Source organism: Emys orbicularis, chromosome 4 (assembly GCF_028017835.1).
Source record: "Emys orbicularis isolate rEmyOrb1 chromosome 4, rEmyOrb1.hap1, whole genome shotgun sequence".
Lineage (NCBI taxonomy): Eukaryota > Metazoa > Chordata > Testudines > Emydidae > Emys > Emys orbicularis.
In genome coordinates, this window is record NC_088686.1 from 91,674,621 (window position 1) to 91,700,341 (window position 25,721).

Genomic DNA, 25,721 nt, shown 5'->3' on the forward strand with positions numbered 1-25,721 from the left:
TTTTTCAGAGGTCCAAGGGGCTGACTGACAAAACACTTTGGAAATGTAAGTATTACACCTAGAGTTTTCACAGAAATTCATTTTTATAGTATTAGGGATAAACCTATGCCTTAACACACACTTTGTAAAATGATATTAAAGAACCAATCTGGATATTTTTATGGTTACACAAAATGATGGATCAAGCTGCAGCTGTGCCACTGTAGCACTTAGTGTAGACATTACCTACGCCGACCGGAGAGCTTCTCCCATTGGCGTAGGTAATCCACCTCCTCGAGAGGTGCTAGCTAGGTGGACAGAAGAATTCTTCGACCTAGCACTGTCTATGCCAGTGGTCAGGTCAGCATAGCTACATCTCTCAGAGGTGTGGATTTTTCACACCCCTGAGAGATGTAGTTATACTGATGTAAGTTCCTAATGTAGACAGGCCCCAGAGTGTTACATTCTGTTTTTATTTTGTGGCACTGAGAACTTAACTAGATTTTAATAGTTGTGCTACTTTTTGTTTCCCAGACTGAGATCTTGTATGCCACAGTTTAATCTAAATCTATTTTTTTCTCCTTCAAATGACTAATTCTTACCTAAAGTATGTTGGCACTCTCAAGCAGGGCTATAATGCAGCTATTAAATCTGAACATGCTTTTTTTTATTAACCTGTACTATAAACATTGGTATATCTTAAGGACAAACTGAAAAGAAAAATTAAAAAAAAAAAAAACACCGCCCTAAATATTTGGTAACTATCATATAATATTCTTGCTAAAGACAAAAGTCAATATTTTTGCTTTTTGGAAGGTGGGATAGGGAAAGGTTTACTAACACTAAGTAGCAGAAGGGGGCCAATATTCCTCACTGGACTATAGGTTTACAACAATTGTATTTTTTGTCCATTAAAGCGTTAAAGATAAAACTTCATGTTGTTTAAATTACAGCTTGCAGCATATGCTTAAATTCCTTTATCTTTTAGAAGCTACTCCAATTCCAGCTTCCCTATAGGCATTGGCTTGCGAGAGGCCTACTTTAAATTTTAGTCTATAAATTCAGAGTTTATTTGCTGAGCTGTCATCTTTACTATTATTACCTGTCATGTTCCATTCTCACATAAGCTCAAACCGCACAAATGGGGAGGGAGGGAAAGAGACGAGTATGAGAGAAACCCAGGTGTCCTGTAGTTCTCATAAGAGCACAACATTAAAATTAGATTTAACAGATAAAACAAACCTGCAAGCTTAACAGCTTTCAACTACCAAACTGGCTTTGTTTAGAACTAAGCTGTCAAAAAACACAAGGAGCTGCTGTTTTCCTTTCCAGGTATTTCTTGGTCTCCATTTTTGAGAGAGTAAGCTGGTGGTTTTGAATTATCTTTTATTGCAGCTGCCGCCTGCCAAGTTATGATTTTGAATCACACACATTTAAGTTGCTTATAAAGACTCTCAAACACAATCTGCTGAGGACGCACCAATCATGGAGGGTGCAACGCAATTCTGGGATAAACATGACACATGGACCACAACTTTCCTGAATACAACAGGAAACAACCCTTAGTACAAACACAGATAACCCCTAAATAAAGATGCAAATGCAGTGGCTCTCTGTTGCACAGGGAGCCCAACAAAATGTAAAGCAAAGCACCATGAGGTTGCCTGTACGGTCCCTTTTGAACATCCATCCAACCTTCCTCAATTGCAGCCTTAGAAACCAACCCTACAGTAAAAGGCTCCTCACAATCAACACTGACAGCTTGATAAGACAGCGGCTTTTTCAGACATACAATGATAGAGAATAAACCATCAAGGGCGGGTCTACACTACAAGTTTACATCGGCACAGTTACAACCATACAGCTGCGCTGCTGTAGTCCGGCTGGTGAAGATGCTTTAAGCCGACGGGAAAGAGCTCTCCTGCTGACATAGCATGTCTACCCAGGGGGCTAGGGTCGGTATAACCACGTTGATCAGGGGTGTGGATTTTTCATATCCCCGAGTGATGTAGTTATACCGAAGTAGGTAGTTAGTGTAGACCAAGCCCTAACTAAATACAACCACACAAGAATTAGCAGTTCCCCCAATAAAGTTTAACAGCAGCAGATTACTATAACACACGTTAAGCACACACAGTAAGAGCATTCCAACACTAATGCTCTCCAGATGCGGGTTCTGAGGAGTACTTCGTATCAGAGCCAGGGAGGAGCTCAATGGGTTAAAGCCCCTTGGTCATCTGTCCAAATGGTGATGCCCTGGGATAGGCCTATTTCTTCCTGTAGCAGGAGTATCCCATATTTGGGACTTCTCCTGTGACAGCCTGTGAGCCTTCCACTGCCTGCCTAGTCCATTCTGTGTTATTTCCCCAGCCTGTTCCTTTCCTTCACTAACTTCTGAAACATGACAGGAAGGAGAAGTAATGCACTCACAAAAGGAGAGCTTCATGCTCAGTTTAATTTGTATTCCCCCCACCCCCTGACTGATGCTCAGCTCACAGCTGCAAGCCTGGGTGATTGTCAGAGCAGGGAGCACTAATAATTGGAGTGACTGAGAGGCACAGGAGGGCAGTTTGCAGGTGTGCATGCTGCCAGCAGGATTGGAAGGAGGTGAAAAACTGAGGGACAAATGTAAAGAAAGACAGGAGGAGAGGGCACAAAGCATAGCATGGGGAAAAAAACAAAATCCAAGTCTTCCTCCAGTTCTGTAGTCTCCCTTCCAGCACTGAGCAAGTCTCCATCCAGCCTGAAACTGCTATTTGGCAGCTCTGTCTTATCTCTTAAAGGGCAATCAATCATATGGCCCACTGTAATAAAAGCAGGCCCTGGTTGGCTGGCCAGCTGTTCCTTCAGATCTCCCTTAACAGACCCGGGCCACATACCCCCAGCAAAATCCATCAGGCCAAGGTGGCCAAGAGATCAAAAATCTCATATGCATGATGTTGGTAATGTTAATGATAAATGTATTCCCAGCCACTGGCCAAACCCCTCCCTCACACACATTTTGTTTGTGTTGTTTCCTTTAAGAGGGAAGAAATTCATGGCTTTGTTTAGAACTAAGCTGTCAAAAAACACAAGGAGCTGCTGTTTTCCTTTCCAGGTAGTGTTTTCAGTCAGACTACTCCCTCCCCATTCTTCAGTTTACATGGTTATGGAAATGTAACAGTATTATACTAACAGGGAAAGTTAAATGTTGATATTAATAGAAGGCAATCACTACTGAGTGTACACTTGTGTTAAACTACTTTTGGTCAATTGCAATCAGTAATGAACTTTGCTCCTTTCAAGTGCTACTTCAAAAACCACAAGGAAAATCACTCAAACAACTCTGAAGTAGATTTTGGATTTTCAAAGTGAAGTACTGTTAAGCCTGGATACAATGGAAATTCTGTTAGAATGTAGGACAACTAAATCCACTGTGTTAAGAAAAAGCACTTTTAAAAAATACTCTAATAAAATAACTTCACAAGTACCATTTGCTCACTACATCTAGCAGCTGCTCACTATATCTCAAGTACTAAGGAACACAAATACATGGATTTGCTCCACTCAAAGTGTGGAGGTTTCAGCAAATATCCAAGTGTTTCATAAACTAATTTATTCAATAGACAAGTTTGGTTTGCCAGGTATGTTTTTCCATATGTATGATCTCTGAATAACACCATCTTACACATTTAAAATTTACTGCAAGTTATCTCGACATGTTGGAGTGGTGTTGGGTGTTAATCTTTCACCCACATGCCTTGTAAATAAAACCATAAAACAATTGATAGGCCAATCAGAATGACTATTGCTGAAATGTGAGGTGAACAGAGTCAACTTTCTTCTGTAGTTAGTTAAAAAAAAAAATGCTGGTGCATTCAGTTTCTAGATCACTCCCTCCCTGATTCTTAACTCAAACATTTAGAATGTAATTCCTCAAGTAAACCCAATTAGTTGATAAGGTACAAAATTTGAAGGGATTCCTGAAGCTAAAAAACACCCCACAACTCACATTCAAGTGAAACCGGCTCCTGAAGGTACACACTGGCCTGGTCTACACTACGACTTTAATTCGGATTTAGCTGCTTTAATTCGAATTAACGCTTGACCCGTCCACACAACGAAGCCATTTAATTCGAATTAAAGAGCCCTTTAATTCGATTTCTGTACTCCTCCTCGACGAGAGGAGTAGCGTCAAAATCGGTATTGTTAATCCGAATTAAGGTTAGTGTGGCCGCAATTCGATGTTATTGGCAATTAGATGTTATTGGCTACCCACAATGCAACGCTCTGGAAATCGATGCTACTACGGTAGCTTGGACGCACACCACCGAATTAATGGTGCCTAGTGTGGCCGAATACATTCGAATTTATAAAATCGGTTTCCTAAATTCGAATTATATAAATTCGGATTAATCCTGTAGTGTAGACATACCAACTGTATGGAAAAACAAGGCTTTCCTCACTCAACAATTCTGTAAAGTCCATGAAGGAGTACATTTAAACAGCTGCATATTAAATGATCATTTATTTCCTTTAGCACACAGCTCAAAAGAGCACTCAAACATTTACTATTCTTAACAAATGTAGGGGTGGAGAAGCAAATTCAGCGTATCTTAACTTGTATTTCTTTTGCAGGTTAAAAAGTATAAACATGCTGAATATTCTCTGTTCCCCACCACCTTGCTTATAGCGCTTCTGCACAATTCTAGTTTAATATACATTTACACTTATGAGCAGATCATCTTTAACCCTTTAGTAACAGTGGAGAAACAACAGAATAGAATTGAAAACTTCAGGGGGAAAAATCCCCCCAGATTAGTTAATTAAAAAAAAAAAAAGGACTGCATCACAGAGTGATGCTGATTACCTTAAAATAATTATTGGTGCTCACTGATATATCCCTTAAATCCATCATTCTTTATATCCATCCGATGATCCCGAGAGATAATGCAGTAATTTTGTATTCAAAGGTCTTTTTGATCCAGAATTGTTACAGTAAAATTAACGATACAATTAGTAAAACACCAGTTTTACTCCTGCATTTTCAGATCTTCATTCATTTTCAAGATGTTCCCTCTCAAACTGTCAAGTCTAGTGAAGTCTACTAAAATACACTTGCGAGTAGTAGCATGCATTTTGTCAGAGTAGACAAAATTAACCAGAACCTAGCTTTATTACCCACAGCAAGAACACTATCAGCCTTTTTTATCCAGAGCATCCATTAAGCTAGAATGATTCACCGCAAACATATGTTATCCCATTTTACCAGTTTAGCCATCCCCCTCACAAGCAGTTCCAAACTGCTAGCAGTTTACTATTTACTATACACTGATTTTGTATCTCTGCAGTTCACCCTCACATATGGATGCATGAGGGTTTTATTCCCCCCAACCTAATCAAAAAATTAATTTATAAAGATAATTTACAAAATAATGTATTAGTCTAGTCTTGCGTCACAGCAACTTGAGCCAGATCTCCACTAGGACTGCTGTGACAGTATAGCCTTACTATAATGAATGGCACAGTGTTTCTACTACACTTGTGAAAGTATAGCTTATTCCAGTCCGGAGCAAAATAAGCTACTGGTAAAAGTATAGTTTGATGGTGTAACTGCATCTACACTGAGAGATTTTGCCAGCACAGCTATATTGGTCAGGAATCATACTTCATCACCCCTTGACCAACCTACCTATGCCAGCAGAAGTTTCTTGTATAGACCCAAGCCAGTGAAAATATTTTGTGTGCATGTCTGTGTGTGTATCTGTATGTACGTGTGTGTAAATTATATATGTATAGTGAGCAAAGCAAGCTTTAATAACTAAAACAGACTGCATTAAACTTCACCTCTTAAAAATGGTTTAATGCAAACAAATCTACCCTTCTTAATTAAAAAGCCAGTGAAATTGACAACTGGGCATGGAAAGAGAGACTACAGTATGATTACATAGTAATACAAGGAACATTTCAGCTTTGGCTTGCTTAGATCACCAACACAGTGAATTATGAGTAGTGACATTGTAGTCACTACATGAGAGGTTGTTTCCTATCACTGATATTTTGGAATTGAAGTTTTTGATTTAAAAGATGTATTTTCATTCCAAGTCAGATGGAGGAGCCAAGAGGAGATGGGAATTCATTTACTTCAGAAAGCCATTTATTGGGCTTCCTCTCTTATGTTGGACATTTAAACATAAAACACCCCCACCACACCTTTCCCTACCTGATCTTCCTGCTACTTGGACCTGACAAGTCATAATTCTCTGTTTATGATGCAACATTTTTACATTCCTGGAAGAATGACGGCTATGTCAAAATTCAGCATTATCACTACAGGAACAAAGAAGAGAAGAGAAACAAAGGTCTTTTAAAGCAGATTTCGGGGGACAGATTCTGTCACCTTATGTCCATGAGTCATTGGGACAACCTGGAATAAGGTACTATCCAACATGAGTAGGGGTATGTCTACACTACGAAATTAGGTCGAATTTATAGAAGCCGGTTTTATAGAAATCGGTTGTATACAGTCGATTGTGTGTGTCCCCACATAAAATGCTCTAAGTGCATTAAGTTGGCGGACCGCGTCCACAGTACCGAGGCTAACGTCGACTTCCGGAGCGTTGCACTATGGGTAGGTATCCCACAGTTCCCGCAGTCTCCGCCGCCCATTGGAATTCTGGGTTGAGATCCCAATGCCTGAATGATGCAAAACAGTGTCGCGGGGGGTTCTGGGTACATGTCGTCAGGCCCCTCCCCCTCCGTCAGAGCAACGGCAGACAATCGATTCGCGCCTTTTTACCTGGGTTACCTGTGCAGACAACATACCACGCCAAGCATGGAGCCCGCTCAGCTCACTGTCACCATATGTCATCTGGGTGCCAGCAGACGTGGTACTGCATTGCTACACAGCAGCAGCTAATTGCCTTTTGGCAGTAGACGGTGCAGTATGACTGGTAGCCTTCATCGGCGATCTGGGTGCTGGCAGACGTCGGGCTGGCAGACGTGGGTGCTGCATTGCTACACAGCAGCAGCCCATTGCCTTTTGGTAGAAGATGGTGTATTACGACTGGTATCCGTCGTCGTCGTACTGCAGTGGCTGAAACTCCGTATGTCCCCCAGTCGCTGCCTTCCCAATGACGATGATGGCTATCAGCCATAGTACGCTATTTTCTGCCAAGCGCCCAGTATTTTCTGCCAAGCACCCAGAAGATGCCGAGGGCTATCAGTCATGCTGCACCGTCGTCTACCAGCTTAAGATGTAAAAAATAGATTTGTTCTGTATTCATTTGCTTCCCCCTCCCTCCGTGAAATCAACGGCCTGCTAAACCCAGGGTTTTGAGTTCAATCTTTGGGGGGGCCATTCTGTGTGACAGTTGTTTGTGTTTCTCCCTGATGCACAGCCACCTTTGTTGATTTTAATTCCCTGTACCTGTACACCATGTCGTCACTCGCCCCTCCCTCCCTCCCTCTCTCCCTCCGTCAAATACTAGTTTCGCGCCTTTTTCAGACCAGACACCATAGCACTGGGATCATGGAGCCCGCTCAGATCACCACGGCAATTATGAGCACTATGAACACCACGCGCATTGTCCTGGAGTATATGCAGAGCCAGGACATGCCAAAGCAAAACCAGGACCAGCCGAGGAGGTGATTGCAGCGCGGCGACGAGAGTGATGAGGAAATTGACATGGACATAGACCTCTCACAAGGCACAGGCCCCAGCAATGTGCAAATCATGGTGTTACTGAGGCAGGTTCATGCCGTGGAACGCCGATTCTGGGCCCGGGAAACAAGCACAGACTGGTGGGACCGCATTGTGTTGCAGGTGTGGGACGATTGCCAGTGGCTGCGAAACTTTCGCATGCGTAAGGGCACTTTCATGGAACTTTGTAACTTGCTGTCCCCTGCCCTGAAGCGCCAGAATACCAGGATGAGAGCAGCCCTCACAGTTGAGAAGCGAGTGGCGATAGCCCTGTGGAAGCTTGCAACGCCAGACAGCTACCGGTCAGTCGGGAATCAATTTGGAGTGGGCAAATCTACTGTGGGGGCTGCTGTGATCCAAGTTGCCAGGGCAATCAAAGACCTGCTGATATCAAGGGTAGTGACTCTGGGAAACGTGCAGGCCATAGTGGATGGCTTTGCTTCAATGGGATTCCCAAACTGTGGTGGGGCGATAGACGGAACCCATATCCCTATCTTGTCACCGGAGCACCAAGCCACCGAGTACATAAACCGCAAGGGGTACTTTTCAATGCTGCTGCAAGCCCTGGTGGATCACAAGGGACGTTTCACCAACATCAACGTGAGATGGCCGGGAAAGGTACATGATGCTCGCGTCTTCAGGCACTCTGGTCTGTTTCGAAAGCTGGAGGAAGGGACTTTCTTCCCGGACCAGAAACTAACCGTTGGGGATGTTGAAATGCCTATCGTGATCCTTGGGGACCCAGCCATGGCTCATGAAGCCGTACACAGCCAGCCTGGACAGTAGTCAGGACCTGTTCAACTACAGGCTGAGCAAGTGCCAAATGGTGGTGGAATGTGCATTTGGACATTTAAAAGCGTGCTGGCGCAGCTTACTGACTCGCTCAGACCTCAGCGAAAAGAATATCCCCATTGTTATTGCTGCTTGCTGTGCGCTCCACAATATCTGTGAGAGTAAGGGGGAGACATTTATGGCGGGGTGGGAGGTTGAGGCAAATCGCCTGGCCGCTGATTACGCGCAGCCAGACACCAGGGCGGTTAGAAGAGCACAGCAGGGCGCGGTGCGCATCAGAGAAGCTTTGAAAACGAGTTTTGTGACTGGCCAGGCTACGGTGTGAAACTTCTGTTTGTTTCTCCTTGATGAACCCTCCGCCCCCCCACCCAGTTCACTCTACTTCCCTGTAAACCAGGCCTGCACAACTCGTAAAGCGGCGAGGGCCATATTACTCCAAAGAAAATAGCCGAGGGCCGAAACCCCCCGGCCGTACTGAAACGCCCCCCCCCCCCCGCGCCACCCAGCCCCGCCGAACCCCATCTCCCCCCCCCAGCGCCGCCCAGCCCCCGTGTAAGCAAGCAGGACTCACCCCGGCGGCGCCTCCTGCTGGTCTTCTTGGGAATTAGCTCATCCAGCCGTTGGAGGGTCCGGGGGCATTAGCTGCCTTCCCCGCGGAGCCTCTGGCCCCCCGGCCCGCTGGAGAGCAGCCGAGCGGGAGAGGTGCGGGGCTCCCCGGCAGCGGTGGGGAAGTTTATCGGTTTGGGGGACCCTGACCGGCTCCTCGCCACTGTACGCCGGCCGCCCCGCCTGGGACAAGTCTCGCCCCGGCAGCCCCTCTCCGCCGCGTGTCTCTGATGGGTGGCCCACACCCCCAGGCCGCGCCGCCCACCCGGGCCCTGCCTGCTCCGCGCTGCCCCCGGACGCACCGTGCTGCCCCGTGGGCTGCAGGGCTGGAGCAGCCGCCGCGCTGCACTGCAGCGCTCCCGGCCCCGGCCGGCCATGGCCCGTGGGCCCAGGCTGCTGCACAGGGGCATCTCCTCCCCAGGCCCGGCTCGGGATCCAATGGGGCAGTGAGGGGGCGGGGCGGGGCTGGGGGCAGGGATTTGGGGAGGGATCCAATGGGGGAAGGAGGAGGCGGAGTGGGGCGGGGGGGGGTGAGAGCCCCTCCGGGCTCCGCCTGTGCGCCGGAGCAGAGGGCAAAATTGTTTGTTTGTCCAGTGTCCCGACCGAACATCGTTCAGGACGCGGGACAAAGCAGCAAATATCAGGACAGTCCCGATAAAATCGGGACGTCTGGTCATCCTAGCGCCGCGTCCAGGAGCAGCCCTGGACAGCGCTGCAGCGGCGCTGCTCCAGAGAGGCCTGAGCTCCTCCCGCTCAGAGCCGTGTGGTAAGAGGGCGGGGCTGCGAGCTGCAGCCGAGCAGCGGGAGCTCACGTCCCGCTGGAGCCAGGCCGCTGCAGCGCTGTCCAGGGCCGCTCCTGGACGCGGCGCGCTGAGGCTCTGGGAGACGGGGGAGACGGGGGTTAGCAGCATGGTAAGGCTCTCTGAGCTGGGCATCCCCCCCCAGCCCTGACCCCCAGCTCCGAGCACAGCCCCTGTGAGCTGAGCAGCCCCCGACCCCATCCCCCAGCAGCCCTGACCCCCAGCTCCGAGCACAGCCCCTCTGAGCCGGACACCCCCTGACCCCAGCCCCCCCCAGCCCTGACCCCTAGCTCCGAGCCCAGCCCCTCTGAGCTAAGCACCCCCCGACCCCATCCCCCAGCAGCCCTGACCCCCAGCTCTGAGCACAGCCCCTCTGAGACGGACACCCCCTGACCCCAGCCCCCCCCGGCCCTGACTCCTAGCTCCGAGCCCAGCCCCTCTGAGCTAAGCACCCCCCGACCCCATCCCCCAGCAGCCCTGACCCCCAGCTCCGAGCACAGCCCCTCTGAGCCAGACACCCCCCCGACCCCATCTCCCCACAGCCCTGACCCCTAGCTCCGAGCCCAGCCCCTCTAAGCTAAGCACCCCCCGACCCCATCCCCCAGCAGCCCTGACCCCCAGCTCCGAGCACAGCCCCTCTGAGCCAGACACCCCCCCCGACCCCATCCCCCCGCAGCCCTGACCCCTAGCTCTGAGCCCAGCCCCTCTGAGCTGGACATCCCCCTGACCCGGACATCCCCCTGACCCCAGCCCCCGTGAGCTGCGGCTAGAGCCCAGGCCGGATGCCTCCCCCCTCGCTCGGACTTACCAGGTCTGCCTCGTGCCCAGCCAGCGCTTCCCACCTCAGCAGCCCCGGAAGTGACGCTGGACGCCAGGCAGGAGGCGCGGGAGATGGCGACGCGTGTGTGTGGGGGGGGGGGGGGGGCGACCTCACAGCCCGCGGTGGGGGGCAGTTTCCGAGTTCACCCCCTGCCCGGGGGGCCCGACCTCACAGCCCCGCGCGCCGCGCTCTGACTGTCCTGACAGTCAGAAGCGCGGCTGCCGGGTTTGCCCCCCTTTCCGCCCCCGGCAGCCGCGCTTCTGACTGTCAGGGCAGTCAGAGCGCGGCGCGCGGGGCTGAGGTCGCCCCCCCCCCCCCCCCCGCGCGCCGCGCTCTGACTGTCAGGGCAGTCAGAGCGCGGCGCACGGGGCTGTGAGGTCGGGCCCCCCGGGCAGGGGGTGAACCCGGAAACCGCCCCCCACCGCTTGCCCGCGGGCCGCACAGTGGGCCCACGCGGGCCGCATGCGGCCCGCGGGCCGCGTGTTGTGCAGGCCTGCTGTAAACCAACCACCCCCCCTCCCCTCCCCCCCTCGAGCACCGCTTGCAGAGGCAATAAAGTCATTGTTACTTCACATTCATGCATTCTTTATTAATTCATCACACAACTAGGGGGATAATTGCCAAGGTAGCCCGGAATGGGTGGGGGAGGAGGGAAGGAAAAGGACACACTGCAGTTTAAAACTTTAACTCTTATTGAAGGCCAGCCTTCTGATGCTCAGGCAATCATCTGGGGTGGAGTGACTGGGTGGCCGGAGGCCCCTCCACCGTGTTCTTGGGCGTCTGGGTGAGGAGGCTATGGAACTTGGGGAGGAGGGCTGTTGGTTACACAGGGGCTGTAGTGGCGGTCTCTGCTCCAGCTGCCTTTCCTGCAGCTCAACCATACGCTGGAGCATATCAGTTTGATGCCCCAGCAGCCGGAGCATTGACTCTTGCCTTCGGTCTGCAAGCTGACGCCACCTATCATCTTCAGCCCGCCACTTGCTCTGTTCATCCCGTGATTCAGCCCGCCACCTCTCCTCTCGTTCATATTGTGCTTTTCTGTAGTCTGACATTGACTGCCTCCATGCATTCTGCTGTGCTCTGTCAGCGTGGGAGGACATCTGGAGCTCCGAGAACATATCATCCCAAGTCCGCCGTTTTCTCCTTCTAATCTTCACTAGCCTCTGTGAAGGAGAAACATTTGCAGCTGGTGGAGGAGAAGGGAGAGGTGGTTAAAAAAGACACATTTTAGAGAACAATGGGTACACTCTTTCACGTTAAATTTTGCTGTTCACATTACACAGCACATGTGCTTTCGTTACAAGGTCGCATTTATCCTCTTATATTGATGGCCTGCCGGTTTGGTGTGAGAGATCACTCACGCAGTGCCAGGCAACAGATTTCGGCTTGCAGGCAGCCATGGTAAGCCACAGTCTTTTGGCTTTTTTAACCTTCTTAACATGTGGGAATGGTTTCAAACAGTAGCGCCCTCATTTCCCATACCAAGCACCCGTTGGGTTGGCCATTTAAAATGGGTTTGCAATGTAAAAGGAGGGGCTGCGGTTTCTGGGTTAACATGCAGCACAAACCCTACTAACCCCCTTTCCCCCCCCACACCCAATTCTCGGGGATGATCACTTCACCCCTCCCCCCCACCGCGTGGCTAACAGCGGGGAACATTTCTGTTCAGCAGACCAGGAATGGGCACCTCTGAATGTCCCCTTAATAAAATCGCCCCATTTCAACCAGGTGACCGTGAATGATATCACTCTCCTGAGGACAACAAAGAGCGATAAGGAATGGATGTTGTCTGCATGCCAGCAAACACCTGGACCATACGCTGCCATGCTTTGTTATGCAATGATTCCAGACTACGTGCTACTGGCCTGGCGTGGTAAAGTGTCCTACCATGGCGGACGGGATAAGGCAGCCCTCCCCAGAAACCTTTTGCAAAGGCTTTGGGAGTACATGAAGGAGAGCTTTCTGGAGATGTCCCTGGAGGATTTCCGCTCCATCCCCATACACGTTAACAGACTTTTCCAGTAGCTGTACTGGCCGCAATTGCCAGGGCAAATTAATCATTAAACACGCTTGCTTTTAAACCATGTGTAATATTTACAAAGGTACACTCACCAGAGATCCCCTGTGTGCCCTCAGGGTCTGGGAGCACGCCTTGGGTGAGTTCGGGGGTTACTGGTTCCAGGTCCAGGGTGATAAACATATCCTGGCTGTTGGGGAAACCGGTTTCTCCGCTTCCTTGCTGCTGTGAGCTATCTTCATTGTCTTCATCCTCATTTTCCTCATACCCCGAACCCGCTTCCCTGTGTGTTTCTCCATTGAAGGAGTCAAAGCACACGGTTGGGGTAGTGGTGGCTGCACCCCCTAGCATGGCATGCAGCTCCGCGTAGAAGCGGCATGTTTGCGGCTCTGCCCCGGACCTTCCGTTTGCTTCTGGCTTTGTGGTAGGCTTGCCTTAGCTCCTTAATTTTCACGTGGCACTGCTGTGCGTCCCTGTTATGGCCTCTGTCCTTCATGGCCTTGGAGACCTTTTCTAATATTTTGCCATTTCGTTTACTGCTACCGAGTTCAGCTAGAACTGATTCATCTCCCCATATGGCGAGCAGATCCCGTACCTCCCGTTCGGTCCATGATGGAGCTCTTTTGCGATCCTGGGACTCCCATCACGGTTACCTGTGCTGATGAGCTCTGCGTGGTCACCTGTGCTCTCCACGCTGGGCAAACAGGAAATGAAATTCAAACGTTCGCAGGGCTTTTTTATCTACCTGGTCAGTGCATCGGAGTTGAGAGTGCTGTCCAGAGCGGTCACAATGAAGCACTGTGGGATAGCTCCCGGAGGCCAATAACGTCGAATTCCGTTCACACTACCCCAAATCCGACCCGCAAAGGCCGATTTTAGCACTAATCCCCTTGTCAGAGGTGGAGTAAAGAAACCGGTTTAAAGGGCCCTTTAAGTCTAAAGAAAGGGCTTCGTCGTGTGGACGTGTTCAGGCTTAATTCGATTTAACCCTGCTAAAGTCGACCTAAACTCGTAGTGTAGACCAGGCCTAAGGGTAGTGGAATGTGTCACTTTAACAGGAAGTAAGCCAGGAAATGATGGCATTTAAAAAAGTGATTTAAGTTTTAACAAACACACATTTGAATTTTTTTTCACACTTCTCATTAACTTAATATGTAAAAATGTTAGAGAGACAATCAGCAAAAATCTTTTATGAGCTACAGCACATTGCAATGCTTTCAGCTACTATAGAATACTATAATTATGCACATATATAGAGGGGAAGGCCACAGAAGGCATCTATCACTGCTGGAATAGTAACAGTAGTTCCTGTACTGCAGTTATGCAAAGTAATCAGTACAATGCACTTCTTTCTCTGATACTCTGATTGCTATTGGCTAAGATTTTCAAAGCTGACTCATGGATTAGACACCCAAATCCCATTAAAATGAATGGGAACTAAGTGTTCAAATCCTTTAGGCAGCTTTGAGAATCTCAGCCACAGTGTTTATAGAGTTGAAAGTTAGGATCTTGAGAGAAAGATGGTAGAACCAGAAAGCAGAAGGAGTGAGGTTGCACGGACTGTGAGCTGCATATGCAGACAGCTCTTTTCCTGTAACTGAAGGACAAATGGTGTTCTAGTACAAGAGTAGTTCTATTAACACAACTTGAACATGCGTCTTGTCCCTCCATTTAGCACACCTGAACTCTTCCACTACAAATAACTCCACGCAAAACAGTGAAGCAGGAGCTTCTACTTAATGCTACTTTAAAAATATTGAAACATTTGAGAAGAACTTTAACGTTCTGCTCACAACATTAAAGATGGCCAGTTTAATTTCCTCTCAGGAAAATGATATCTGTCAATGCTGTCTGGAGTTTTTAGAACAGGTTGGAGTTAAGCAAAATCTGGGTTTCTATTCCCTGCTGGCCTACTGAGCCAAGCCCTTCACTTCACTTCTATGTGGAATAATGGGATAATACAACTTTATAAAACATTATAAAGTCCTTGGATAAAAATATTATTCTATTTTGCATACCTAAATGAGGCATATCATGGTTCATTATATAGTTTTAGCATGTCAGGGTTTCAACACAGTCAGGGGACCTGAGGAGAAATCCTCAACTATGACTCCAACCTAGGAAGAGAGAGTTGGTAAAAGTTGCTTTAGATTTTGGACTGGCTGGGGACTGGCACGGCCTTTCGCATAACTCAGAGTAGTCCAGGGGTTGCTCTAATTTACAGCCGCATCCCAATGACTCCCTACAATTTGTATTACAGCCCAAAAATCAGCAAGTGCTATAGAGATACCCACCCTCCTGTCCCAACATGCCTCTGATGCTTTGGCTTGTGAGGTGGGCATGTAGGGCTGCCTATGGTGGCTCTGTGCAGGCCCCACACCAGGCAATTCTCCATTGGCCCCAATAGCCACTGTAAGCTGCTGGAGCTGTATATATGGGTCACAGTGGAAGAGAGACTCTCCTTCGGTTTCTATCATTGGCACCTCCACTGACTCCTTTTGTGACCTTGAGCAAGTCTAACTTCTCCACATCCATTTCCTAATCTCAGATGGGAACAAGGTCACTTCTCTACCTGTGTAAGCTACGTATGCCAAACATTATAAGTGACAGGCATATACTGTTAATATTTGGCAGTAAGTCAAAAAGCAATAGTACCAATTTCATTAATTGGGCTCCACATTTGACAGGTTCTTGCTCTAGCAACACCAGATATAATTTGGATAAGAAAAAACAAATTGGTGCATTTTGTCTTGGTAGTTTACTTGTATGAGCCATGTTTCTGCTCAAAGACATCATTGCATCTTGCAATGTGAAGACACATAATTGCAGATAAAGCATCCTGAGGTGTTGAAAAGCGGGTTTCCATTCACTGTAACTCTTCATTTTGGTAAACTGCACTCTTCATAAATAATGACTATATTCTAGCTTTCCTCAGGAAAAGAGACCTGGGAAAATAGCCAATATCAACAGAAAATATAGAGTTGCCATTGTGTATTCAGAACCACACTGGCTACTGTCCAGCTATCATGCAAACATTAAGAATTGTAAAGCTTCTGTAATTATTTTATTTCAAACCAGGTACATTTACGGGAATCATGAACACATACAACGTGGCAACAGTCTATGCAGTCTGCATCTTCGTGCAATAAAACAAAGGCTATACAGCTATGCAGGACCCGCAAACCAAATGGTTATCAATATATTCTGAAATTTTAAGGAAAGAATAATTTGTGTCTTCACCAAGAAAAAAATCTCTCTCAAAACTTCCTTCACAGCAAGTTGGGGAACTGCCAAGAGACAACACATTCATTGATGTTTAAGCTTGCAGTTTTTGAATGGAGATTATATAAATAAATAAAAGTCAGCAGCAATTTTCTAGCATGCATCATGAAAACAGCTATCTGTTGTATACAAAGATCATCCCACCTGAGGGGCCTTAGGAATTTGCCCTAAAAAATAAAAAAAGTATCTATGTCAAAGGTCATTTTATTAATACAGAAGCACACTCGTATCAATGTTTCTACATTTTCTGACATGGAAATTATGTGCCCAATCGTGCAACCCCTATGCATGAAGTGCCCCTTTGAAATCACTGTGAACTCTGAGTTGAGGGTTTGCAGGATCAATCCCTAATTTATTGTTGTTCTATTATAAATGGAAACTTTAGTATCCATGAAAGAGATAGTGTATTCTAAGGCCCAGCACATTTTGCCTTACATGTTTTTCCACATACACATCTACCAATGCACCTGTCTCAAACTAAAACATCACCACAATCTTGATATCAAATGGCTGCCAATTGTAACAAGTTGTGGTGTTTGTATTGTGGACAGATGTCCTCTTGGGAATGGAGTGAAACACAAATCAAATCTGAATCCATCTCTCTAGAGAAAAAAATAGTCTGAAAAAAGTGACTGCTAACATGTAATTGTGGGGTTTCAACATTTATGCCCAATGACATCCAGATGCTTAATAAATTTACTGATAGTCCTGTAAACTCAACTTGGGAACTGAAAAGGGGAAAAAATAGGGTTTTTTTTGTTAGTGTCCTTTATTTATTTGGAGATATACCTATCTGATAGAACTGGAAGGGACCCTGAAAAGTCATTGAGTCCAGCCCCCTGCCTTCACTAGCAGGACCAAGTACTGATTTTTGCCCCAGATCCCTAAGTGGCCCCCTCAAGGATTGAACTCACAACCCTGGGTTTAGCAGGTCAATGCTCAAACCACTAAGCTACCTCCCCCCCTCCTTCTCTTCAAACTCTCCAACATTCACATCACCTACAGCTCATCTGTCCCCAATGCAGCTGCTAGGGTGACTTTCACTTCATTCATTTAATTTTAATAAACACATTATAAAGAATGACTCTGGATTAATTTATTCATTCACTACCATTGCCTTGGTTTTTCTTCTTTCCTTTTAATCAGAAATTGTTATCAAAACCATCAACTGCTGGATTAAATAATCTAAGGCTTAATCAGAGGACTGTTTAATCAGAAGTGCTGTATGTACTTGAAGACAAAAGCATATTCACTACAGATCAAAGGTACAGATTCCAGACCGTGAGAATATTAATGGATATAATCTCTTCTGCAACACCAGCAAAATATTGATACCAAGAAAGAACTTTTTCCTTAATAAGGAGCACATCACAACAATGAAGCATTATTTGAAGTGTTTTCTTCTTAGCATGAGGCATCCCTGGACACCAGCCTGTAGTCCTTTTAAATTCAGGCAGATAACATACACTGGAGTATAATCTTCTCTAAAGTGGTTCACTTGCATGTATCAAGAAAAGGCTCCATAACTGATGGGGATGGGGGATAGCACATATCCGCGCTACTTTTGGATCCACAAAGGCTAGATGGTCCATGGACCGACTCTCACCACCAGCTGTTGAGAAATGCCTATGTTTTATTCTGCTATGCTCAGCTCCGCCCACAACCCCAGCCACCTTTCGTGTGTGTAGCATCCAAGAAGCAGAACAGCAGGGGGGAAGTGCAGAGAGGCTGCATAAGTCAATGCTACACACTTGCATGCTGTAGCCCACTGCTCCACAACAGTGCATGCTGTAGCCAATCCTTAGACTGTCTGGGGCAGTTTCTTTTGGTTTCCAGAGAAGGGGGAAAAAGGCAGGGGCGTAGCAGAGCACAGCCCATAGGATCACAACTATGAGACTGCAGTGCCCAAGATCCCTGCTTATGGAGTGGGGAAGCAGCTGTGCAAAACTTGTAACTGGTGCTCCATGACCAACTGCAGAGCTGGAGGGGAGAGGTCCTTTGTGCAGAAACCAGGATTTTGGCATGTAAACAGAAAGTAGATAGGGAGAGGAGAGAAAAACCCATGCAGTATACCAAAATGAAAAACATTCACCTCGTACAGAGCTGCAGTTGACCATCAAGATCTGATCAAAATGCCCTCCTCCCCAACCACGAAAGACTCACACACTTCTGCACAATTCTTTAAGTTGCTTAAATACCTTAGGACATGCTGGATGATCCAATGTGGACCTTCCATATCTGCACTGTATTTACATTCTCTTATGGATGGGTTTATGAAATTATTCTTTTCAGAGATAACATTGCAAAATTCCTTTCTACGCTTGATTGAAATTTCTGCTCCACTTCAAATTAACATATTAAGACCACAACCATTATTTTACATAAATCATTGCATTTCAATGTATTCTAGAATACAGCAAATATGTATATAGAGTTGTAGGGGCAGGGGCACAGAATATATATATATATATATATATATATATATATATATATATGGGGGGGGAGAAGAGGAACAAAATAAAAAAACACTTACAAGGATTGTAAACCACTTAGTCCTCTAATGGCCTCATTAGGTACAGTCTTCAGCTGATTGTTCTGTAGGGTTCTGTAGAAGAATCTTTGTTAGTGAACGATTTTCACAATAATCTTTAAAGTATCTTCTATTTGACATAAGAGATCATATTCCTCATTAGTGGACTTTTTGTACAAGAAAAAGCATTTTGGAATTCTTAAGACAAAATACTCCATGATAATGTTAAAATAATAGTGAAAATGTCTTATTTCAGCTCCTTACACAATCACTGCATTAATTAAACAAACGATCTACATCAATGGGCTGGATTTCTTGAATATAATGGGCCAAAATCATCTCTGATATAAACTGTTGCAATTCCCCTTGACTTCATTGGGACCTGCAACAATTTACATTGGGGCTCAATTTGCTCCAATAAATAGCATTTTATGATTTACCATTACTTGCATTTTTATGGTTGTTTCTACTGATTCCTCTATTTCTAGAAAAAATGGCACCAAAGTAGAATTTATTTTAATAATTGCATTTGCATAGTGTGCCGATTCTGGGCACATTCACAGTATGAAACACCACACAGAAATCTTACTGAATAATGTCAGCAAAAAAATACAAAATGGTAGAGAGTCTGCAATGAACTATTCAGGAATCCAGCCTGTTCTCTACTTCCATATAACTCTTCCCTACCCTCTACAGCCTCACCCACACTTATCTTTGCCCCTCCATTTTGTTCTATAATGGAACCGTACTGTGGGATGTACCTTGTTGATTTTAGAGAGAGATTTCTAAAGAAAGGTAGTGACAGGCTACATTAAGTTATATCAAATCGATAAGTTCTCTTATAAGACAATGTTTCGGTCGTGGTGAAGAATATTTTTTATCAACAGCATTTAATGGTTGATCTGTTTGCTGTTATGAAATGGGTCAATAGACGGTTTGTGCAAATGTAACTATGCAAGTACATTAACAGTCAACTAATATACTTAGGTTTAAATTTTGTAAGAATTAACAAAAATGTTGGGTGCCCAGCTTGAGATCATAGGCACTGATTCCGTGGGTACTCCGGGGCTAGAGCACCCACAGGGAAAAAATGGAGGGTGCAGAGCACCCCCCAGTAGTCGCCCACCGATCAATGACTCCCGCGATCAGCTGTTTCATGGTGTGCAAGAGGTGCTGAGGGGGAGGGGCGTGACACACTCAGGGGAAGGGGGGGGAACAAGGCAGGAAGAGGAGGACCTTGCGAGAAGGGGTGGAGTGGGGGCGGGGCCTGGGACAGAGCCTGGGATCAAGCACCCCCGGCACATTGGAATGTGACAGCGCCTGTGCTTGAGATACCTTAAAGGGCCTGATTTTGAGTACCTTCCCTGCATTTACCTTACGAAACCTCCTGTAGCAGTATTGCAGATGAGTTTCTCAGTCCTCCCTCTTACTCCTGGGCCTATGCTTCTTTCCTCACTGAAGATTTCCCTTTTTTCCCCTCAGGGGCCTTCCCTCAGCCTCTTTGTATCCATTCTCTATTGGGCCGATCTTTGTATAAATACACCCCGTTACCCAAGCACTAACATTTCAGGACAGAGATGTGTTTCATTTTTAAAATCTTGTTTATAACAGGAAGATAGTTTCAGCCTTAACTATGGAGCAGCAGCTGTAGTGGATATTCTCATTTGCTGGGGACAAACAGGGCACAGCGAGAGTGTCACATTACTACTGCTTCACTTAGAAATCCTTCTACTGGTCAATCTCAGTTACAGGAGTGCAGTGTTATATTCTTTTCTGAGGGAGGTGGAATGGCACCCCAAAACTATCTAGGCTCTCATACTATACACATTACAGTAGTGTCTGAACACCTGATGGGATAGAAGGAGAAAAGCCTTAGTGGCTTCCTCTGAACCCTCTTGGGTCCATTGTTTCTCTCTGTTTTGGATAGCCAGACAGGAAGGAGAAAAAAGAGACACCCTGTGGTCTAACAGTTAGTATTTTTCTACCACAAGACACCTCTGGGAGTCAAACACTATTACTCCAATAAATTAAGTAATTACAATTTAATCCAGGTGACAACTGTTTTTATTATCGAATGCACATCATCTTCAAGGTTAGCACTCCCAAGGGATTATGCAAAAAATAACAAAGCAGTAAAGATTTTCATGTTACTGTACTGTCTGAACAATAAATTCTGTTTCTGTCCAGCCTATCAGTAAACATGCTGACTGTGCAAGAAGAAAGTACACAGCTAGCTGTGAAGCTCTAAAATTTGATTACTTACAGCACTTTGAGTTCTTTCAACCCAGACAAGGCCTTCGTATGGATAAAAGAAAGGTCATTGCCAGCCAGTCGTCTGGAAAAAAATTGTAATAATAATTCAGACTCTGAAAATACAGTACATTTACCACTGTCTAACAGATGAAACCATCAGTGCATCAAAGCTTGCATCAAATTATACCATATCTGCGATCCTCACATTTACCACCACTCATGATTACACATTTTCAGTAAAGCATAATGCATTAAAAATCACTTCTCTAGACCTAAATTTGTGATCAACCCATTTAATCATATACTTTCCTCTTACTTTTACTATAGTTATCGGATTAATGCAATACATGAAGAAGCAGCTCTCAGAAACTAGAGAGCACTCACACAGACTATTTCCAACTTGAGATTTTCCTGTATGATAATTTAAGAATATATTTATATTCCCACCCAGCCACCCTTTCTCAAAAAACAATAAAGTCTGGTATCACCCCAAGAACATAATCCTGTAAACAAAATCAGAAGACCTCCTCATTCTTCAGCCCCTTATTTATCAGCAATTAAAGGAGAGACTGAAAATGTTAAAATTAACACACCAACGGATGGATTAAGATTCTTCTTATGAACCTGGGTTTGAAAAATGAGTTAACTGCTATCAATATGTTCCTGAGGCTTCCAGCATAGCCTAGGTGAAAGAATACTCAGTTATCCACATGTTTTTAATCTAGCCACCAGATTCTAAAGAAACTATGCAGTCAAGCAGCAATAGTTAGTTGCTAGACGGAAGGATGTGAAAGAGGTTTGCGCTGAACATCTTAAAATTCAGATGATGTTCACCACTAGATTCGGGGCAATAGCCTGGGTCCACTGAAGTCAATCGCAAAGCTCTCATTGACTTCAATGGGGCCAAGTCTCTCCTAGATAGTAATGCAATCCACATTAACAAACTAACATTAATAATCACTATAATAGGTATAAAAGTTTCTTCAGAACACAAGGTGAAAAAAACCACTCAAGCAACAGAGTTTCAGCTACTTATTTTTCCCCTTGTATTTTCTTCAAACCTTTTGCCAACTTCCAGATCAGTACTTGCTGTGTGGTCAACCTTTGCTGAGCTCCTAATATTTGCGACACTAGATGTTTTATTAAGGTAAAAGATGATAAAATGCAGAACACCTGGTAATCCCTAGCTGCCAAAGAATGAGAACATTACAATGAAGAATCATTTCAGCCAAAATATTAGCTTCCTTATTTGCTTTATTATCTAAATTGAGATCTGAAGACGTCAGTGTAGATTATATAATGGAAACATAAAATGGGAACATCCGTACAAAACAATCATTGTTTCTGTCTACTATCGCTCACTCTTCTTAAAAAAAAGTTAACAGCAGATTACAAATTATCATCTCTGTTCCAGAGAATTGTAAATTGATCCAGCATCAAGGGGAAAACACTAGCATATTGTTTCTAGAGGGGAGATGACAGAAATAGCAACAAACCCATCAACCTGATTAAAACTAACAAACGGAAGTACTTCTTCACATAATGCTCAGTCAACCTATAGAACTCGTTGCCATGGGATGTGGCGAAGGTCAAAAGTATAACTGAGTTTCAAAAAGAATTAGATAAGTTCATGGAGGATAGGTCCATCAATAGCTGCTAGTCAAGATGGTCAGGAATGCAATCCCATACTCTGGCTGTCCCTAACCCTCCAACTGCCAGAAGCTGGGACTGGACAACAGGGGATGGATCACTTGAAATCGCCGTGTTCTGTTCACTCCCTCTGAAGCATCTGGCACTGTTAGAGACAGTTTACTGGGCTAGGTGGACCACTGGTCTGACCCAATGTGGCCATCCTTATGTTCTTCACTAGAGTCTTAGAGTGGTAAAAAGGTAGCAAAATTACTATTTTGTTCATCTCATCTCTGTAATCTCTCATTGTGTGTAACAGATCATCGTAGACATTAATTTTGTCTGTTATGGAAATTTGCCTATGATTGAATGGATGCCATAATAAACTTCTGCATATTAATTAGCTTCCAATCCACCTGACAACAATAGTATTTTTGTATATAAACAAATGGAGCAGTGCCTGTCCTTTGTGAACAGGAACGTGATGGTGTAACAAGTGATACCAGTGTCCATGTATTAGCAAGCTGAAGAAAAAGGGAGTTTATTATTTTTGTGAATTTGTTCCACAGATGTCACTTGGGACTCTAGTGGCACGAATAAACCCCCCAGGTCTAAGGTTTGACAACATGGTTTAGGTGGTTATGGTCAGAATCCATCAGAAGAATTGCAGCTGTAGACCCCGATACTCCAAAGACTTAAGCAAGAGTGTAAAACACATGCAAGAAAAGAAGCGCCACTGAAATGAATGGAACTATTCAAGTCCAAAAAGACTTAGCAGGATTGGAATTTTAATATGCATAGTTCAGATACACTACTTTTTTTTTAAATTACAGTAGCAGCTAAAAGCCCCAATCAAGGCAATGGCCCTATTGTGCTCGGTGCTGTACATGCTTTCCAAATATAAAACAAAACAAAACAAAAAAACCTTACTCTTTCCTACACTCTCAAATACAACAAACTGCAGAGGTACAAGTATGCAGTATTGCCAACTCTTTATTATTAGTAGCATTACCCTAGCACCTAGAAACCCTAGTCGCGGACCAGGACAACATTGTGTTAGGCACTGTGCAAACATGGAACAAAAAGATGGTCCCTGCCCTCAAACGGCTTACAATACCAGTATAAGACAAGAGAAAACTCTCTTGTAATTTTATGGCAAGTCACATTGTCACTGTGTGTTGTTCTTAAAGCCCCATTTCCTGGAGACAGGTAAATACACAAGACACACAGCTTTTTTTGTTTGTTTGTTTTTTATAAAATCAGTTTCTAGCCCTCCAGGTAACAGATAAAAATTGAAAACATGCCCCAAGTGCAGTCTAAAGGCTTTGACACCAGAAGGCCAAAAAAAACTAAAAAGATCTAACGTTGATTAATATTTTTTTTAACCTCATGATTTTTGGTTTTTTAGAATTCAAACAACGAAAAACAAATAAGTTCAGTGCTACGTTTCCCAGCTAGTTGCCGTAAATGGTTTGTATTAAATTTAGATTTTAATTTTTTTCTTGAAAAAGTGTGCATGTCTTTCTTTTTAATGATTTCCTAAAAAATGCACTGAGAACAAATATGTATAAAATGTGTTGGCTCCCTGCAAAGTGTATAATGAGTACTTATGAACCTGTATTTTGCCAGTTATCTCCAAAACACAGCTATATTAAAAGAAAATGCAAACTGTTTTTTTTAAATCGAAACAGAAACTCTTAAATAAACAGAGACATAACTGAACATATAGCACCAAATTATATCCGCAGACAGTTACTGACACTGATAATCTAGCATTTATTCAAAAAACCACCATTCCCCACAAGTTTATGAACAGCAACAGTTGTGGTTCTAAAAGCATTAAGCTCCCTACCTAAATGGGCTGCTTTGGGATTTGGTCAAACATCTGCTATAATATTTTTTATTAAAAAAATAAAAAATAAAAAGTTGGACCACCATCAATCCCATCCACTGTCACGGAAGCAACATATTGTGCACTAGAAACAAGATACAACTAAGCAAAAGCAAGGCTTGCGTGACTTTATATAGGAATACTGAGTCTACCTTAAGGCAACTCCTGTTTATTCAGCCTGCTGCAACCAACCAACAGAAAAACTGCAATCCATTACATTTCCGTTTAGCTTAAGTCTGGCAGCCTTCCAGGAAACAGGATACAACTGGCCAAGTGTGCAAAGGCTGTACTAATCAGATTTCCAAATATACATTTATCATGCATGTACTAGCCTTGGGGAGCATGGCTTCTCATCAGGAGGTTCCAACTACGGTTACCCAGTAGGCTAAGACTAAAATATTATGCATCATTTTAACAAGCTTTCTTCTGCTGCAGCATGCTGCAGCTGTCAGGATGGGGATATTTTTCTTCATAGAATAAGGTTTAGTTCAAAACCAGCCAAAGAGAAATAGGGGGGGAAAAGGTCACATCTTCACTTGTTTTACATATGTGCTGTAACTGAAAAGTCTCTACCATTTCTTGCAGATTCCCAACATTATTCTTAACACATGTTAGAGGAGGAATTAATGAAAGATCAATAGATTGTTTGAGCCATGCCCAGGGTTTTTTGGTAGAAGATTAAAAACTAAATTAAAAACACACACAAACAGGCTCAGTCTACACTTTTAACTTCTATTGGCATAGCTCTATTGGGTCAGGGTGTTGACTGGTTTTAGGAAGGCCGGAGACCAGTCGAGAGATTTGTCTCCCTACCCGCATCTATCATCAGGGTTTAAGATCGCCCAAAATAAAAACCAACAAGGGAGTGCAGGAGTAAAACGCAGGTACGTTTATTAGACCAACAACAGTTAAACAAGGTAAGTAAACGGGGTATGCTATAAAGGACTCCCAACACAGGTAGGTAAGGTAAATAGGTAAAGGTGGCACTATAATTATACTGCCTGTGACCAAAAAGGGTTTACTCCCTCCATAAAACGGGTCCCAGGTGAGGGGTATGGAGGACTTAAAAAGGTCTCTACCATTTCTTGCAGCTTGCATCTGGAGCCTCATGATGCAGATCGGGTCTGGAACCAATCAGGTGACTCAACAGGATGAAGAATGGACCTCAGGCAACAGGTAGGCGATAACTCTACTTGATGCTGGTGATTCTTCTTTCTCCTTCCCTGTGTCGTCGCGGGTGCAAGTAAGATCCGGATGAGAGAGTGGAAGCTAGCAGCTCACCCTTGAGTGCAAGTGTGTTAAACCCTCCCACAACCCTAAGGCGCGGTACTCTGGCTTACGCACCTGAGTAGACCACACTGCTGTGGTCCAGCACTCAGCCACTCAGATGGGCAGTCCCTTCCTTCTGATGTGCTAGCTCTTCTATGCCCTGCTGTTCCTG

General features: G+C 45.0%; 1 protein-coding gene across 1 annotated transcript in view; it reads right to left on the reverse strand.

Moving 5' to 3' along the window:
- LGR4 (leucine rich repeat containing G protein-coupled receptor 4) overlaps nucleotides 1–25,721 on the reverse strand; it is a 127,767-nt gene that overhangs the window by 29,028 nt on the left and 73,018 nt on the right. The window contains exons 3-4 of the mRNA XM_065403496.1: nucleotides 20,771–20,842; nucleotides 18,511–18,582 (exon numbers count right to left, since the gene is read on the reverse strand). Coding sequence (XP_065259568.1) covers nucleotides 18,511–18,582; nucleotides 20,771–20,842 — 144 coding nt within the window. The remainder of the gene's footprint in view (nucleotides 1–18,510; nucleotides 18,583–20,770; nucleotides 20,843–25,721) is intronic.